Genomic DNA, 19,211 nt, shown 5'->3' on the forward strand with positions numbered 1-19,211 from the left:
GCCCAGCTTGACCTAGTTTAATCAGCCCATCCTGGCTTAGTCTGTTGCACGATTGCTAAACCAGGATGAGAACGTGCAGCTATGTCAAGCCAGGTGTAGCTAGCTAGGATAAGTGCACGTTCACGGCATTCCTAAACAGACCACGGGATCGATCACAGAATCACTGATGCAAAAATTTATAAAACTAATAAAAAATAATCACGAAACTGCAAACACTTAACTACTACTATGTGTATCTACAGTATTTGATGCAAAAAGTGTGCATTATCTTTAAAAAAGCAATTTGTTTCCTATAACAATTTATATTTGGTGGAACTAAACAGAAATCATTCAATTATTATAAGATTTTTGTACAGGATTTGACCATATGAAGAATTTTTTTAAGGAAAATATAAGGAAAGGGCAACAATAAAAAGGCCACCTGCTAAAAAGCAAACATGCTGGTGTCTCTGTGATACCAATAAGCCCTCAATATGGGATCCTTCAGTGCATAAAAGTGGATTTCAACCCCACCCCCAAACTAAAGCTTCCAAAAATATTACATTTGCTTTGAGCTTCATGAAATTTTCAAACCGTTTCATTCATTGACATGCCATAATACACTGAATATTATATTCTGGATTGTTGGTAAATAGCCACCATGTTCAAACAAGGCTGGTTTGGACTGGAATATTGGGAAGTAAGATGGTAGGTCCCTTGAGGGGGCCAAAATGACATCTGGAAGATATGTAGAGTACCTTAAAGATGGTCTTCTAAAATTAATTTACTTTAATGCATGATACTTCACTATTGCATGCTCCAAAAAAGCAACACTGACTATTTTATTATATGGGCATGAAATAAGAAAAAAATTAAGGTACAGTATGAATACTATCCTCTGACCTCTCTATGGAGCATCAATATATGAAAGATCTGTGAGGTGGACAGCACTATAATTCATATTCAAACATAAACTCTGGGATGCAATATTAGCATCTTCAAGTGAAATAAAGACAGAAACTATAGACTTACAAGTTTAATGAATGGGAGAGTTAAAGTCATGTCAAAAATATGCTCATATATTAATATGTAACCTATGTTAAATACATTATTTGATTTACAATGTGTGTTTTAATTATGTGTCCATGCAGCAGATTTGACAGATATCTGTTTTGTGGATCATTTTAACACACTGAATTTTGATAAAGTGCATTTTGCATAATATTTGGAAAAGCATAATTTCCATATTTTTTTAAGTAATAAAGTATCTTTTGACATTTTAAATATGTCAAATTATGTATTTAAATAGAATAACATGCACACTGTCATATAACTATTGAGATTAAAATACAATTTGTAAACTTACTAACTTTATAAAAAAATAGCATGTGCATAATAATTTGGACCATCCATCACAATTTTAACAATTAAAGAAGTCTTGTATATCTGGCACAGGGGTGGGTGCAGTCCACTGCATCCAATGACAACAGGGAAAGCTGTAACACAAAATAATGCATGTTCTACTGCCCTAATGTAACACTTTATGGACTAATCTGTTTATGTTACTTGCAATCTTGTAGAAGTGATTTCAGTGCTAGACTGACATTTCTTCACATGAGAATCTGTACCTCTCAGTCAGATATTTCTCATGCCTTAATGCTAGTCTACATATGTACTTAATTAAAACCGCCTTTCAACTTCATCTGTCATTTCTTATCTCAACAACTGTATTAATAAATATATTCATCAAACCCCTGACAGCAGTCTTCATAATAACACTAAAATAACAGTACGCATACTTAGATAAATTACAGTATATCTAGTATTTTAATGCAGGACCACGAAGTGACTAAAACACAAATCTAGTAGGATTGACAGAGGAACTAGCCGATTAATCTGAAATGGTATAGTCTGCTATACTATGCTGTGAATGTTTTATGAGTCTGTGCTGTTTAGCATAATTTTTTATGCAGTGGTCTGTTGGGGAATTGGTATAAAGGTGGTGGACAAAAACAAACTGGACAAATTCATTAGAGGTGCTGGACTGTACATGGTATGGAGCTGGACTCTGTTCATGTTGTGGCTGAAAGAAGAACACTGTCAAAACTAAATTCAATTCTGAACAATCCCTTTCACCCACTACCAAGGATGCTGGCCGACCAGAGAAGTCCTAACCCTAACTGAGCATTTTAGAAGATCCTTTACACCTGTGGTCATTAGGCTTTATAACTTTTCTTTGTAAGTGCTGGGACAATTCATTGTTGAAGTAAATTACCCTTTTTATGTGTTTATGAATTTTTTTACATTTCTTATCTATTAATTTTTAAATCATTGATGGGCATATAATTATGTTTTTATTTCTTTTTTCTTTAATTTCTTTCTTTTCTATAATTGTAACATTAAAGCAATTTTCCCCTGGGATTAATAAAGTTTTCTGAATTTAATTAATCACTAAGATTAATCTTAGCCTGGTTGTTAGCCTGCTCTGGAGCAGGCTAGCTGCAAAGAGTAAATCTCCATAGTAACTTCATCAAGATTAATTTAGCCTCCCTTCATGCAACTGAGTCAGGGCTAAATTCAGCCAGGATAACTGGAAAATCCCAGCTTAATCCCTTATCTTGCTTTTGTGCAATACCCCTCAGGATTAGCTTAATCCAGGACTAGGCTTTAGTATAATTAGGAAATATAACTAGTTTTAACAAACATGCCTTACTAAAAACATTACCTGTGTGCATTTTGAGGTAAAACAAAGGGCCCTGATGTATTTTAAGATATGTCAGTGCAAGTTGTTTTCAGTTTAGAGAGCTCTTAAAAGTGTTTAAGTCTAGGACTAGTCTAATCCCTGTCCAGAAAACTGCCCAATATTGTTTAGTGTTAACTGATGATATATTAGTTAAATGTGACGAGTATACAAACTGATTCAGTCTAGAACATTAGTGGACATGAATTCTTTAACTTTGTTTAGTTGACATGATTCATCAAGGCCTTGATCATTTATTGACTGAATTTATGAAGATTTAATGGCAGAGCACCAAAGGTGAAAAATATTTCCATTTACAACATTTAGGTAGAGTCATGTCAGTATTATTTTGTTTGTTTGTTGTAATAAAAATCTTATGTCACAATATGTTACATTGACAGCAAGTTCAACACCAAGACAATATTTAGTTTTTTGATGTAAATATAAAAAGTTTTGCAGGATCTATGTGAGTGTTTCTGCTGTAGTTTCGTCCAGTATCTGCAGTAGTAGATCATAAAGAGGTTTGCTGAGAGTTTGATATCCAGCAGCAGTCAGATGCAGGAAGTCAAACATGTCTCTTTTCGAGATGGTTCCGTCCGAGTGAACGAACTCTGTGCTGAGGTCCAGAAAGTGAACTGATGAACCGAGCTGAGGTACCCACGAGCGCAGTAACTCGTTCACTGCGGCGTTCTTCTCACGTAAAGGATTTGGACGTTCCCCGCGAGGCAGAAGACCCTGAGAACAACAGACACATCAAGCGTTTGTAGGCATGTGATCTCTCTTTACCTATAAAGCATCACACACAAACGCAGTCGTACCAAGATGATGATTTTGGCATGAGGGAGTTGTGCGATGAGAAACTGTGTGATGGCCTTTACACCTCCAGACACCTGCTCGGCTGTGTGCTGATGATTATTTGTGCCGACCCAAAGAACCACCACCTGAAGACGACACACGTACACGTCAGAGGAAGACACACATACACATCAAAGCTCTTTTGCTCCGTATTCTGATGTCGTACCTTCGGCTGAATGTTCTTTAATTCTCCGTTCTTTATCCTCCAGAGGACGTTACAGGTGGTGTCTCCAGCCAGGCCAAAGTTCAGTGCATGTAGAGGAGAGAACAAATCCTTCCAGACCTAAAGTACAGAGACGGCACGCATCATAACACATCCAAGAGTCACGGGGTCACCAGCTGAGCCAGTAAAACAAAATAAGAATAGAAAACAAACAGTAGCACTAGTATTAGGGCTGTGCAAAAATATTGATACAGCAAACTATTGTGATATTTTTTTCCACGAAAGTGTACCGATATTTCAATCTCTACTATCGATATTTTAAAACTGTTATAATCCCTCTGTGTGAGTCAAACAACTCCTCCGCCGCTGCTGTAGTTGTCGCTGTCCAGTTGTCTGTCATATACGGCCAATGGCTCAGAAGTTAGCGGGAGTAAAAAAATTGCAGAAAATTTAAAAACACCTGCAGCTTTTGTGTGGATGCACTTTGGCTTTAAAAAAAAGTAAAAACATCTGCTCTATTTTTTAAATTTTTGATAAAAAGCGTTTCAACGTATCACAACATGCAAAGCATTGTGTCGTACAGCGATATACTGTACCTTGGCCGTGTATCGTGATACGTATCGTATCGGGAGGCCCTTGCCAATACCCAGCCCTAACTAGTATGGGTTACTATACTAGCAATCACATCACTTACCAACAATGTTGGGTAAGTTACTCAAAAAAAAGGCTTGAATAAATCATTATAAAAGTACATCAATTATTGTGCTCACCCTTTAGGGTCCAATTCTCATTATTAACTAATTATTAACTACTTTAGCCTCAATATACCCCTAATTACTGCTTATTTATACTTAGTAAAGTAGTTGTTAAGTTTAAGTATTGGTAGGATTGAGGATGCAGAATCAGGCATTAATAAGCGCTTTTTAATTTTTTAATATTAATATTAATTATTAATAAACAGACAATATCTCAGTAATGCTAATAACCAACCAGTTAATAGTGAGAAGTATAAACTAAGGTGTTACCATTATTCTTATTAACTCATCACTGTATTTAAGGTGAGAAGGATAAATAAAAACATGCATTTTTAACCTTAGACTTTAAATGTTGATGTTATATCCACTATTGTCTTATATATAATTGATCTACAGTATTTACTTCAATTACATCAGAAGTATCTGTCATTAAATCATGGAGTAATCCCTTACTTTACTTTATTAAGTAAAAAGTCATTAAATTACGGTAACTAATGACTTTGTAACTAGTTATACATGACACTGCTTCCCAACCTGTCCCCAATCCTTACCATAATGTAAAAAACACCTCATTATCATCCATTCAATGTAAAAACTGTTAATTGTATTTACATCATGCAGTATGCATTGTACCCACTTAAATTTCTGCATGATTTAGATGATTTAATTTATAAAAATGTGCAGTATGAAGCTATTTTACCTCATGTTGTTGCATTAGTTGAATCATTGAGTCTCCAAGAAATAACACTTCAGGCTCAGCGTCCTTACACTCCTGTACAAAACGCTCGTGCTGAAACACAAACACACACACACACACACACACACACACACACACATGACTGTGAATAGGGCTTTAGTGTGTGATAATGAATCACAATGTCCATGTGTGTTTGTCAGCTTAGTAAAGCAGAAACAAGAGTGTAAAACTGACACACACAAGTTATTAATGTAGTAACACACAATCAGATTGAGATGAGATGAAAGGTGCTGTACCTGTGTCATCCAGCGGGCGTCACCCTGTAAATCCTCCACAGGTGAACACACAGCAGCAGGGTTCATAAGATCACCCTCACTCATCCTGTCAATCACACAAACACAACACTATACAAAGATACACACTAAATCATGTGTTGCCTTATCATATGTTTAATAAAGTATTAATTAATGTGATTTTTTTCATTCATTTCTCATCTTCAGTGTGATGAGAGAGATATCTTAATGTATTAATGACTGCAGGACCTTCAGTTAATGCGATTCCAGATCTTTAACAACTACACAACATCACCCGAACCCAGCATATCAAATCTATTATTGTAACACATACTTCATGTAAATATGAGAAGAATAATCAGTGTGTTTAGTTAATGAAACGCTGACAGACACACACCTGAGAGGTGAAGGATCCTCTGTGATGATAACTCTGATGACTGATAGATAACGTTATTTATGTGTTAATGTGTTCAACTTGCAGCGAATCCCACTTCCGCATTAATGAAAACCTGGCGCAAGTCCCACCCACTTCCGCTGACGTCAACACACAACACTAGAGAGAGAGAGAGAGAGAGAGAGAGAGAGAGAGAGAGAGAGAGAGCGAGGGGGGTCAGATTTAGCCAGCGTGAGTGTGTGTGTGTTTAAAAGACTAACATAAACACAGTGTGTATTCTCAGATATCACTCAACATTAATGTCAATCATCTGATCGGATCCAGCCCCTAGATATCGTCGTCATGACGACACAATGTAGATAAAGAGAGAGAGAGACAGTTGCGCATTCACGGTTCTCGCATTCCTGCCGCCGAGCCTTTCCGGTTGGGGGGGCAGCAGGGGTCTTCTTGTTGTCATGACAGCAGTTTCCTCAGAGTGCGAGATATCTGAGGAGCGCGCGCACGTACTGTCGCCATGGCGACCGAAATACGCGTTCGCGAAGGTGATGAAGTCATTGTTACGCTAACCGTTGCCATGGCGACATCCATGAGAGGGCGCTGCGCAAAGGGGCGGGGCCTCGCGTACTGACGCACGGCGGGGGCGTGTCCGGGGAGCGAGCTGCGCGCCCTCGCTTGTTGTTCCCGCAGAGAGGGCAGAAGATGGCGGCCGTGTCGAGCGGGGCTGCCGCCGCCGCCGGGATTCCGCACCCGAACCGCGACCTACCGCAGCCCGCCGCCTCTATCCATCATCCGAGCCGAGCTGCCGCCGCCGTCGTCGCGGGCGTCAATCGCCCGCCCCTCGCGCGCGTCGGCTACTATGAGATGGAGCGGACCATCGGGAAGGGCAATTTCGCCGTGGTGAAACTCGCCACGCATATGATCACCAAAGCGAAGGTGAGGCGGATTAAACCCCAGTAGATTTACCCCCCACCCCGGGGCATATCCACGCGCTGACACACAGATAGATGCGCGCGACCAGCGAACTCGCACACACGCGCTGTGTGATGCGGCCTGCGCGTGCCTGCGTGTATCTCTCGCTCTCTCTCTCTCTCTGTGTGTAGTTGAGTGTGTGATCGTTCTGTGTGTGTGTGTGTGAGAGAGAGAGAGAAAATATGTGTGCGTGTTTATGTGCGTGGATTGTGTATGAAGGACAGTGTGTGTAGTTGAGTGTGTTATCTGTACGTGTGTGTGTGTGCGCGCGTGCTTTGGCAGTGATGTGTTTGGAGGAGGAGATAGACAGATAGAGGGATAGACAGATATGGAGGAACACAGAGATTTAGAGGGATAGATACAGAAAAACAAGAGGGTAAGACAGATGAAAGTGTGTGTGTGGTCATATTATTTGATTTGATGGATGTTCAGTAGATCTGATGATACACACACATATGTTTGTTGGCATGGTGTGTGTGTGTTTTGATGAGTTTGGGTTCTGATGGCAGAGATATAATCAGACTTTTGGTGATGTAAGCTGTGTATCTGTCCTGGTTTGGCCGGTGTCATGACAGTTCATCTTTAGGACTTTCCTCGGCCTTTAACTTATTTTTACCGCTTTAATACCGCAGTAATGGACTCTCAGGCAGTTCAGGTCGAGGTGTCCGAATACAAGCACAATTCACAAACATTCAGCATCTATGATGTCAAATTGAACATGCTTATAAATCAGTCATCCTCTGTTTCTTTTTCAGTCTTCTAGTTAAAATGTTGTTGGTATTTAAGCTGTTATCAGTATTTGTGTTCCCTTGGAATCAAACTCATGGCTTTTTTGGTGTTACACTTAAAAGTTGATATGTTAAGATTGTGTGTCATGTAAATATTCATATTAATATTCATGATCATTAGCATCGTTCATTAAAAACCTGTACATGAATACACTTGGCAGGTGCTTTTATTTAACACGCAGTCCATTTAAACTACACATGGTTTCTTGTGTTATCAGTGTGTTTGTACCCTGGGTGTCGAACCCATGACCTCTGGGCTGTTAACACAATGTTGTGTGTTTAAAGATGTTTTTTAGCCAAGAATACACTGATCATTTTCTCAAGCACACACAGAGACTTGTGAGTTTTGATTGTGATGATGTGTTGTATACCGTGTTGTGTCTGCTGATCTGATGTCACACATTATTATTATTATTATTATTAATTCTGACTGCCAATCGTGTCTCAGATGTTTCTGAATAATAACCATTGTCAATTACATCACTGTATGAACTGCAAACTCTGTGTGATGTCTGTGTATAATAACTTTGTGTAGATAAATGCACACGCATGCATGTATAAATGTAAGAAATGCTTATGTGTGTATATACATTTATATATTTATGTTATGTAGGGATGCACCCATATGAAAATTTTATCCGATACGATAACTCTTTATATTTGGGGCCGATAACCTATATATATATATAGGCCGATAAATATTCATATTATTTTCACAATGAAAACTCCCAGACCGTGGACATCTTGTCTTTGCGCTAGACTAGCATACTCTTCTTAAGCCCGCAACGTGTCATCTTCGTGCTATGTCACAAAAACACCAATCAAAACTCCACATGGCCAGCAATGAACAAGTGAAGTGGTTCAACAAACCAAAATAATCCATCATTTATCGGCTTTCATTTATCGGCCTAATTTTGCTATCATCACGATAACCGATAATATAAAAATAAGCAGTTATCGGCCGATATATCGTGCATCCCTAATGTTATGTTAATATATATTTTTTCTTAAAATTATACATGCATATGTTAACTTGTTTGACTCTGTGGACCCTGTACCGGGTCCAGAATTATCTTATTTTGACTTAATATAAAATATTCCTTTAATTTTTAATGGTCTGTCATGGACCCAGTACCACATATGAGATACTGTTTGAAAGCTTAGACTCTCTACTTTCTGCAGATATGCATCACTTTGAGATATGTTTCACTGTAAGAAAGTTAGTTACACTTAATTTACACTATCACCCCCCCCATAATTTTGAATATCATTTAATATTCACATATTTCATATTTTTCAAGTATGACAAACATGGGCAAGTCTTATATCAAATGAAAGCTCTCACTCTCAGGAATAAGAGTGCAGTGTTATTTTTGTCCTATTTTTATCACATATCCAACAATCGTCGAATGAATAATGATGTAAAAAATAGTCTTTTGTAAACATATGGGAAACTTGAGTGTCGACTGCCTCAGATAGCACAGATAGCCACAAATGATACATCATCTTTTCTCTTAGGTCCTACTCTAAAAAATGAGTCCATTCACAGCATTTTCTTTGGTTGTGTGCATGAATAATCCCTTGCTATTTATTACATGTGCAAAACAAAAAATTAATATTTATATGAAAAATGTATTTTCGCACACTTCAGTAAAATGAGAATAACTTTTGAATGCGACATGCTAAAGAGTTCATTCTTTTTTTGGGTGTTTACTGTCTGCTGCTGGTAACAACCAGAACTGTCTGCAGTCTGCTAGAGCACCCAGAACCAGAGTTATACACTATCAGAGGCAGTATTTACAACATAAAAAAAGAAAATTTGGTGTTTTATCATATGAAAAACCACATAAATAACAATATTTGTCACAAACAGCAGCTTTTTATGTAACTTCAAAGGGTTTTCTTTAAAATGATATAAAGATATTGCATTTATTCCACTGTATGTGGTTATGGTAGCACTTCAAATGTTTTTAGGCAGAAATTGTACTCCTTAAGCGTATTATTCCTCCCATCAGTTGGAGTAAAATAACTTTTGCAATTATTATGATAGAGAAAAAATTCCTTTTTCCTCTGTAAGCTGGCAATTGCTGGAATCAAACAAAACTGTCTGCAGGTTTCGTTCCCACTCAGGGCCAGAGTTATACACTTTTAAATACAGACTTTAGAAAAAAAACATCAAAAAGCGCCTATTTATTTTTGTGTTTATTAGAGGACTGACTACACATACAACCATGTTGAGCACTTTTAACAGTGTTTTATGTAATTTCAAAGGGTTTCCTGTAAAATGATACCAAACTTTTGTATGTGCACCTCTGCTTGTGGGTATGAGAAGCTTTTGAAATTGGGTAGGCCAAATCCAGGCGAAAATCCCCAAAATAGCCTCAGAGTGTAAGAAGTTAATATTTATGTATACACAATTATTATACACAGTTCACACACATTATTCTGTTATAGATTAATCACGATTAATCGTTATGCATCCCGAACCATTTCTATCTGAACTTAAAGTGCATTAATTACTTTTAAAAAGTAAAGCTCCACCTGAGACAGAACCGATAAACTTTGACCTAAGTCTTACTCGACTTGACAGCAATTTTTTTTTAGAACCCGACTTGACCCGAAAGTGTAAAGCGCATCAATAGGCCTGTTTGCACCTGGTCACTTCATGAGTTTTCTCTGATCGGATTGCTGTCCAAAGACCAGGTGTAATGCCCTCTGATCTATCAAATCACTTCAGGAGGAGGTCTAAGTGTAAATGAAACAGATACGGATAAAAAATTGGAAAGTTATCTGATCACAGAAAACACATGAAGTGTCCAATCATGTCTTTATAGCAGCTTCCAGTAGATCTAGACTGACCATCAGAAGAAATCCTAATCCCTGATTCATTCATATTCAAATATTTATTTACCTATTACTTTAAATTATTGTATGACTGATGCAAATGCAAATTAGTTATTTACTTGTTTTGTCAAGGATGTTAACCTATATAGAGACTGAAAGTCATGATCTGTGGTCAGCTATCTCAGAGAGCTGGAATTAAGGTGTTATGCTGAAAGGTCACCACAGTCATAACCTGGCGGTCGTGAGACTAAGTAATTACTGTCGAGGCTATGATTATTTAATCATTTGTATGATTTAATTCATAAAAATTATCATTTTTGTCAAGGTATTTGGCCTTGGTTTTTTGCCGAAAATATGTTCAGCAGATAATCTTTTGACATTCTTTACTACACTCTAAAAAATTGGTGTTAAATATTACTAAAAGCTCGTATTCATAAGGAAAACATTTTAGCGCTACAGAGCATCTATATAACACCTCAGTTATAGTCATGCTTTAGCTCCCACAGAGGTGTTATATAGATGCTCTGTAGCACTAAAATGTTTTCCTTATGATGAGCTTTTAGTAATATTTAACACCATTTTTTGTGTACTATTTCTAATATTTCTAGCAGTTACGCGTCTGGACAGAACTTTACATCCAGTCTCTTTTTGTTTAATTTTTTGTCTAGTGGATAAACTGTAGGGGTCTTTCATTGATATAGAGCGATACATCAATTAAATGTCTATGATATGATGCATTAGTGCCACACATAAAATATGGATATGAAGTACTTTTATTTTGACACTCTCCACGTCCTCATTACTTGACTTAACATCCATCTAAGCATGTCCGCCAAAGTGCGATTTTCAATTCTTTTCGTCTGCTAGTGTCAGCACAGAAAGAAAAAGAGACTTTGATTTTTGCCATTGTAAGCTTAATTTTATGTGACTTTTTTTCCTCATTATTTATTTTCTTTATTTAATTTTGTTAGTTTGTTGTTGTAAATGTTGCAATTGGTGACAGAGATTGTGCCATTTTCAAAGAGTTTAATAAAATGTTCATATTATATATTTTTTGTTTGCATTTGTAAGTTATTAAAAGTTTAACTGCGTAACTAGGCACATAATTTAAAAATACAGCCAAATGAATCAAACCGTAATCAAAGAAATGTTTGACATATCTGCAAAATTACATCGCCTGCGGAGAAAACCAATATTGTATCGTACCGCAGTGAACTGTCCGATTTACACCCCTACTAAACTAAAATCTTGAACAAATACCTCATTGAAAATAACAAATGTTTGGGTCGAGGGGAGACGGCAATCATGGATCAGCGCTATGTGAAGGGAGGTTTAACAGGCGATCTGTAGTTAATAGGGGTGTCACGATTTCGATTTTAAATCGAAATCGATCGAAATTAAATCACAGCTTCGAACTTCGAATTAAAAAATGGGATCGTCGATGCTGCCACGCCCCCATTTCACGTCCGGTCGGCTTGCCAAGCGAAGCGAGGGAAAAAACTCTCAGAGATGCCTTTAAAAACATCTGTCCAGCGGAACGCGATCATATTTTAAAGACGAGGGATGCTACAACTCCTTGAAATGCATATCATAAACAGGATTACCAGTGCTCTGACTTTGGACAGAGCGCAGCTCTCTGCACGTGCGCGATAGCGAGGGAGGCGCAAAGATGCAGCGGGTTATATTAAACAAAAGGATAGTTTGCCTCAGCTTGCATGAAACGCATAAAACTGAACAAATACGTAAGGGTTACTACTTTAGTTTATGTTCAGACGTCGGACAGATGCGAGCACGTGCACGTGAGACAGAGAGAAGCACAGCTGCTTATTATGCTGGATTTATTTCAGATGCTATGAGTCCAAGACACGCGCATTAAGTCCATGTTAGAGATGCGCGGATGGACTATTATTTCATAGCCTGCACTGGTGTCATCCTGATTTACCACGTTGTAAAACTAATTCCAGGCAACCCTTTCTGACATTCTATTTCCTTTGTTTTTAATTCTCATTTTTTGAGTTTGCCACGTACCTCCTTCGCCAGCGTTGATAAGAGCTCTGTCAAAATGCGTCCTCATTTCTCTGCGCTGTTAATGATAGAACGAATGGATCCTTAACAGCCGAGGATTTCCCAAACAATTAAAAGCTTTATTAAATAAAAGTGTGTATTTATTAGAAAACTTTTTCTTGTCACTGTTTTAGTATTATAAGTTATGTTTTGTGTTAATTTTATTCTGTTTATGTTGCGTATATTTCTAGGTTGATTATTTGATATGACACATTGATGTAGATTAATCTATTTAACAGCATATGTTCTGAAATAAATTAATATTTTTCTGATTACATATTTATTTTAATAAGTCAGAAATGTCTCCGCTGTTTTCTGCTGACAGGCGCGGTGGGCGCTACTGGGGGCGTGTGCAGCAGGTGACGCAAATTTTGGGTCCTCAGAAGGCTAGACCGTCTCATTTCAGTTCTCTTCTTGAACTTCTGAGGCTGCCACTATGAAAGACAGAGATGTCGCATGCTTAGAAGGACAGAGCTAATAACAAGCAGTCGATCCGGCACCCACTTAAATTAAAATATTATTTTTCGTCACGTCATCCGCCCGATCCATGTAACTGCCAACCGCGCATAGTCATGTGCGTGCAAGAAGGAATCCTCTCTCTACAAGCTCTCGCGTTAAGTGAAGCCCACAAACCCATATGCGAGTTGTGCAATGTGCATGTTAATGTTAAAGTATTATAATAATAATAATAATAAATAATGGCATATAATTTTTGTCTAAATTATATGCCATATAAAAAATATGTGAAAATCGAGAATCGGATCGAATCGTGACCTTAGAATCGAAAATGTAATCGAATCGAGGATTTGGAGAATCGTGACACCCCTAGTAGTTAAGATTGTATACATTATATAGTACACATCTTACACAGTAACCTTAGCTCTGTAGTTTTTGATACGCTTTAGCTTAGGGATGCACCGATACCACTTTTTCCATTTCCAATCCGAGGAGAACATAAAATTGGTACGTTTGATCAAACAAATATGCTAAATATATTTTCCTTAATTGCGCAAAACTGTCCCAGTAAAAAAAGGTTTAGTGTGCAGATGGTTATTTTGGGAATTACGCTCTTGACCGGACCCAGTTGCGAGTACAGAGTTTCTGTGAACTTTTATATTTTTAAATGTGCATTTGTTCCTTTACATGAAGCTATCGAGTGTATTAAGAAGACTTTGAATATAGTTTTATATATATATACATTTATGGTGCTTTTATAATACTTTGTCCTTTAATAGCTTGTTAGTAACAACCACAGGTAACACACAGTACCGGAATTGGATCGTTCCTGTTTAGTCTGATATCCGATCCAGAATATCGTATTGGTGCATCCCTACTTTAGCTGTGATATGAAGTTCGGTGATCAAGAGTGATTTTGCTTGTTATCAGAAGTATTCAACTCTTAAGTACTGTGTTGTTTATTGATTTTTTGCCAAAGTTAACCGGAAGTTAAGTTTGTTCCATGAAAGCCGTTTGCTTACTGTCTATAATGTTAATATCATTTATTCTTTAGTCTCTCTTTATTGAGCCAGCTTCAGTCTGGTTGGCTTGATGTCTGCATGTGACAGGTTTTCATTGGTTTACTGGAAGTTTCCAGATTTGTGTCGTGGACCTTTTTTTCAGATGTTTGCAATTTATATGTTAGCGCATATTTAAAAGAGTGTGATACTGATATGAATGGGATGTCAGGGGTTACACACTATTACAGCACTCAGGTTTTTGTTTTCCAGCCTCTGGTTTTAAGCTCATCAGGTTTTATAGTGGTGCAGACCTGTTTTTATATTTTGGGTGGTTCCAGATTTGGCACCAGCAACTATCAGAACAAAAGTAAATAGTGGTCAGTTGTTAAAGTCTGACTGTGTGAGACAAAATCATCCACCATCAAAGTTTCTCCAGGATTTGTCTTGGCAACGTTGACCTACCTGAACTCAGATGCCCACGTAAGCCCATTAACATACTAAGACTTGCGCTCTCTATCTCTCTCTCTCTCTCTCTCGACATATATTTCTCTCTCTCTCTCTCTCTCTCTCAGTTCAATGGTCTATAACAGGTGCTGCGTCACTTGTTTGCATTGATGTCAGATGAACAGCATGAGCGCAGTGATGTCATGGCTGTGTGATTTCATCTGGCTGGGGTGGTTTATGTGGTAGCTTATGATGTGTTCAGGTTAACGTAAAATCTGCCCTTAATAATTTGCTGATATTTGTCCCTACATCAAAAGAAGAAACAGCATTATATTTTAGTGTAATTTATTTAAAGCAATGCAGCAGACAGTTATAATATGAGTTGTTGTGCTGGGCAGTGTTATAATCTCCTCATTGACACAAAGCTTGAGTGTGGTCAGTATCTCACATTAGTGCACTGCTCAGTGATGATGTCATCATGACTCGTCTGGTACACCTTCATCTGTTCTGGATCTATTGTGTGTTTCATGTATGTTGGCGTGTCTGTGCAGCTGTGCTCCAGTATAGACTGTCGCTTACTCAGCACAACACACACACTGTTGCCATGGCAATAATCCTGTGTGCTGCATGCCAAATCATGTTGCCATCCCTTCCTTTTCATACACACTTCTCTCTCTTTTAGTCTTTTCTTCCTATCTCTCTTTCTCTCTGTTCTTATCTGTATCTTTCTCTCTCTCAGTCTGTCTGTCTCAATCATTTTCTCTTGCACATGTTCTGTCTATGAACTGTGAGGCATTAGTGATGTTTGTGGGTCAGGAGTGACGTCTAAGGGACATCTGTGATCTGCGGGAGTTATGAGTAAAGTCTGAGAGGGGCATTGGTGATCTGTGTGGGTGAGGAGTGACATCTGAGGGGCATCTGTGATCTGTGAGGTTCAGGAGTGACATCTGAGGGGCATCAGTGATATGTGTGGGTCAAGAGTGACGTCTGAGGGCATCTGTGATTTTCAGGGGTTAGAAGTGACATCTGAGGGGCATCAGTGATCTTCAGGGATTAGAAGTGACATCTGAGGGGCATCAGTGATCTTCAGGGTTAGAAGTGACATCTGAGGGGCATCAGTGATCTTCAGGGATTAGAAGTGACATCTGAGGGGCATCAGTGATCTTCAGGGTTAGAAGTGACATCTGAGGGGCATCAGTGATCTTCAGGGATTAGAAGTGACATCTGAGGGGCATCAGTGATCTTCAGGGTTAGAAGTGACATCTGAGGGGCATCAGTGATCTTCAGGGATTAGAAGTGACATCTGAGGGGCATCTGTGTTCTTCAGGAGTTAGGAGTGACATCTAAGGGACATCTGTGATCTGCGGGAGTTAAGAGTGAAGTATGAGAGGGGCATTAGTGATCTGTGTGGGTCGGGAGTGACATCTGAGGGGCATTGGTGATCTTCAGGGATTAGAAGTGACATCTGAGGGGCATCTGTGATCTGTGTGGGTCAAGAGTGATGTCTGAGTAGCATCTGTGATTTTAAGAGTTAGGAGTGACATCTGAGGGGCATCTGTGATCTTCAGGGGTTAGGAGTGACATCTGAGGGGCATCAGTGATCTTCAGGGATTAGAAGTGACATCTGAGGGGCATCAGTGATCTTCAGGGTTAGAAGTGACATCTGAGGGGCATCAGTGATCTTCAGGGATTAGAAGTGACATCTGAGGGGCATCAGTGATCTTCAGGGTTAGAAGTGACATCTGAGGGGCATCAGTGATCTTCAGGGATTAGAAGTGACATCTGAGGGGCATCTGTGTTCTTCAGGAGTTAGGAGTGACATCTAAGGGACATCTGTGATCTGCGGGAGTTAAGAGTGAAGTATGAGAGGGGCATTAGTGATCTGTGTGGGTCGGGAGTGACATCTGAGGGGCATTGGTGATCTTCAGGGATTAGAAGTGACATCTGAGGGGCATCTGTGATCTGTGTGGGTCAAGAGTGATGTCTGAGTAGCATCTGTGATTTTAAGAGTTAGGAGTGACATCTGAGGGGCATCTGTGATCTTCAGGGGTTAGGAGTGACATCTGGGGGCATCGATTATCTTTAGGGTAGGGACAATACGATATACTGGCCCGAGCTTCTCTCCCACTGGCCCCGGGCAACCAGGCAGTCCCTTATGTCAAGCCCTGATCTGTGATCTTCAGGGTTAGGAGTGACGTCTGAGGGGCATTGGTAATCTGTGTGGGTGAGGAGTGACGTCTGAGGGGCATTGGTGATCTGTGTGGGTCAAGAGTGACGTCTGAGGGGCATCTGTGATCTTCAGGGGTTAGGAGTGACGTCTGAGGGGCATTTGTGATCTGTGTGGGTCAGGAGTGACATCTGAGGGGCATCAGTGATCTTCAGGGGTTAGGAGTGACGTCTGAGGGGCATTTGTGATCTGTGTGGGTCAGGAGTGACATCTGAGGGGCATCTGTGATCTTCAGGGGTTAGAAGTGACATCTGAGGGGCATTAGTGATATGTGTGGGTCAAGAGTGACGTCTGAGGGGCATCAGTGATCTTCAGGGTCAAGAGTGACATCTGAGGGGCATTGGTGATATGTGTGGGTCAAGAGTGAAGTCATAGAGGGGCATCAGTGATATGCGAGGGTCCGGAGTGAAGTCATAGAGGGGCATCAGTGATATGCGAGGGTCAGGAATCTCCGTAATGCTTTGCAGAGTCCATCTCCCTTCACAATAGTTAGGGTTACAGTATAATGTGATATTCTACATACAAGTGTTCATAAATGTCATCGTGCAACTGCAAATTTCCTGCGTAACATACGCAATCGTGTTGCTCCTAATGTTGTTATACAGTGCAACCTCCATTGTGAAAATAATACTTTATAATCTGTCACTATGTCTACAGGCGTCCAGTGTGACAGTTTGACAGTTTTTAGTTCATATTCATACACACTATTTAAGAGCTGTGTCTGTGTGAACAGAACTTAGTCTCACACCTTTAACTAAATGTAATCGTCTATCTAGCTGAACCTGGACTATAAGTTTATATGTACTGAATAATATGAAATACAAATTTCAGACATAATTGTGTTTGAATGGTCATGTTTCATGTGTTTATGGTCATGTATAGTCTGAACAGAGATCTTTTCTGAAATGCCTGTATAGACGAGGATCCTTTTACTCGTCTCCAAACTAAGTCTGAGGTGTTTCATACTAATAATATCTTTCTTAAAAATGATTCTGAATCACAAAGGCGATGTTTGCACAGCTGTTTGTTCATTTGTTTATAATATGCATTTGGAAAATCAGCACTCGTCAAACATAATCAATACAAGTATTCTTGATTAGCATGAAAATATCTGAAAATGTTTGATGTACAGTAATATAAATATGCTTATAGGCATTTCCTAAAGCAAGATATGTGTGACTGTGTATATGGTACTTCTTCTGTGGTGCATATTGAGTTTCTGCACAAGAGCTCTGTGTGTGTGTGTGTGTGTGTGTGTGTGTGTGTGTGTTGTGTGTCTGTCTGTCTGTCTGTCTGTGTGTCTCTGTGTTGTGTGTGTCCGTGTTTGTATCTAAACGCAGTATGCGGTTTACTCATGATTTACTCTTTGGCACAAACTTCTTCAATCTGATTGTGTGATCTATGTATATATTAATGCAGAAGTCTTTCCTTTCTGCGTTATTTTAAAATGCAATAAATGTAGACACACTACTCACCTTGCATACTGATTTTGACCTGCTGTATAGTATGAAGGTAAGTGATGCAGCTCATTACTGTAATGTGATGTTTTAAAACATTTCAAATGTGTGTATCAGTGTAGCGTCTGTGCTAGCATATAGAAGCTCAATGCTAACAGACATAAACTACAGGAGAGTCTGTGTCTAGTCTGGTCGTACGGTATCTCTCAATCTCTCTTTATTTCTCTCTCTCTGTTTGTCAGGTTGCGATTAAGATCGTAGATAAAACTCAGCTGGACGATGAGAATCTGAAGAAGATTTTTCGAGAGGTTCAGATCATGAAGATGCTGAGACACCCTCACATCATTCGCCTGTACCAGGTGCCCCCTCACCTCATACCCGCAGCTGATTGGTCAGAATCTTCTGTTTTCTGTATCTGAATATGGTTACGTGTGTGTATTGTAGGTGATGGAGACCGAGCGTATGATCTATCTGGTGACCGAGTATGCCAGTGGAGGAGAGATCTTCGGTGAGTAAACCTTCACATCTGCCTCCATACTAACAAATCACGCCAATGTTTCTGATCAGTGATGCTGTTTTAATCAATCATTAACCATTAACATGAAAACATAAAGTTATGTAAGGAATAGTTGACGACGGACCATTGAATTATAAGAAAATAATGCACACCCAAGGTGGTTACATCGCAGGTGTGTATTATTTTCAAATAATTCAAAGGATTGGAGTCAATTATTCCTCTTATACCACGGTTACAACAAACATTGCTCTAGTGCCTATTTTAAAGACATTTGACAAGTTAGGTGTGCGGTTATCAGAAATTATTGCATACCCACAGAACACTTGTCAACCAATCAGAATACAGCATTCAACAGGCCCATGGTATAACATTGAATTAAATTAGCATGAACATTAACAATACCAACTAATGTTTTTTTATATAATAAAAGGATGATTTACACATATTTAAGAAATAAAGAATCAATTAAACACCATTTTAGTGTTTCTAGAGTTAAAAGCAGCGCAACAAACCACACGACACACATCCTCATATATTCAGATGATTTTCTGTCCAATACTTTTATAAA

The 19,211-nt window shown here is 38.9% G+C and overlaps 2 protein-coding genes across 5 annotated transcripts in view; one reads left to right on the forward strand and one right to left on the reverse strand.

The window, feature by feature from the left end:
- Nucleotides 1–2,957: 2,957 nt before the first annotated feature.
- LOC141349009 (platelet-activating factor acetylhydrolase IB subunit alpha2-like) lies at nucleotides 2,958–6,308 on the reverse strand. Of its 3 annotated transcripts, none has more exons than XM_073865850.1 (7): nucleotides 6,172–6,308; nucleotides 5,880–6,035; nucleotides 5,486–5,570; nucleotides 5,193–5,282; nucleotides 3,741–3,857; nucleotides 3,538–3,660; nucleotides 2,958–3,454 (listed from the first exon to the last, which is right to left on the reverse strand). In XM_073865850.1, the coding sequence occupies exons 3-7, from the start codon at nucleotides 5,567–5,569 to the stop codon at nucleotides 3,182–3,184; spliced, it is 687 nt and encodes a 228-aa protein (XP_073721951.1). In that variant the 5' UTR covers nucleotide 5,570; nucleotides 5,880–6,035; nucleotides 6,172–6,308; the 3' UTR covers nucleotides 2,958–3,181. The 3 variants fall into 3 exon arrangements, with proteins under 3 accessions (XP_073721951.1, XP_073721952.1, XP_073721950.1); XM_073865851.1 differs by having other exon boundaries at nucleotides 5,486–5,593; XM_073865849.1 differs by lacking the exon at nucleotides 5,880–6,035 and having other exon boundaries at nucleotides 6,172–6,286.
- A 123-nt stretch (nucleotides 6,309–6,431) lies between these two features.
- Nucleotides 6,432–19,211, forward strand: part of LOC129437193 (serine/threonine-protein kinase SIK3 homolog) — a 30,369-nt gene continuing 17,589 nt past the window's right edge. For both annotated transcript variants that reach the window (XM_055195337.2, XM_055195338.2), the window contains exons 1-3: nucleotides 6,432–6,809; nucleotides 18,369–18,485; nucleotides 18,571–18,634. In XM_055195337.2, coding sequence (XP_055051312.2) covers nucleotides 6,576–6,809; nucleotides 18,369–18,485; nucleotides 18,571–18,634 — 415 coding nt within the window. In that variant the 5' untranslated portion in view covers nucleotides 6,432–6,575. The remainder of the gene's footprint in view (nucleotides 6,810–18,368; nucleotides 18,486–18,570; nucleotides 18,635–19,211) is intronic.

The sequence above is a fragment of the Misgurnus anguillicaudatus genome, unplaced genomic scaffold (genome assembly GCF_027580225.2).
Source record: "Misgurnus anguillicaudatus unplaced genomic scaffold, ASM2758022v2 HiC_scaffold_33, whole genome shotgun sequence".
Taxonomy (NCBI): domain Eukaryota; kingdom Metazoa; phylum Chordata; class Actinopteri; order Cypriniformes; family Cobitidae; genus Misgurnus; species Misgurnus anguillicaudatus.

Excerpts from the sequence above, each read along its gene's own strand:
- LOC141349009 (XM_073865849.1), bottom strand. Across the intron at positions 5,283-5,485 it reads ACGCCCGCTGGATGACACAG|CACGAGCGTTTTGTACAGGA; the intron begins GTACAGCACCTT and ends TTTGTGTTTCAG. Across the intron at positions 3,661-3,740 it reads TAAAGAACATTCAGCCGAAG|GTGGTGGTTCTTTGGGTCGG; the intron begins GTACGACATCAG and ends TGTCGTCTTCAG.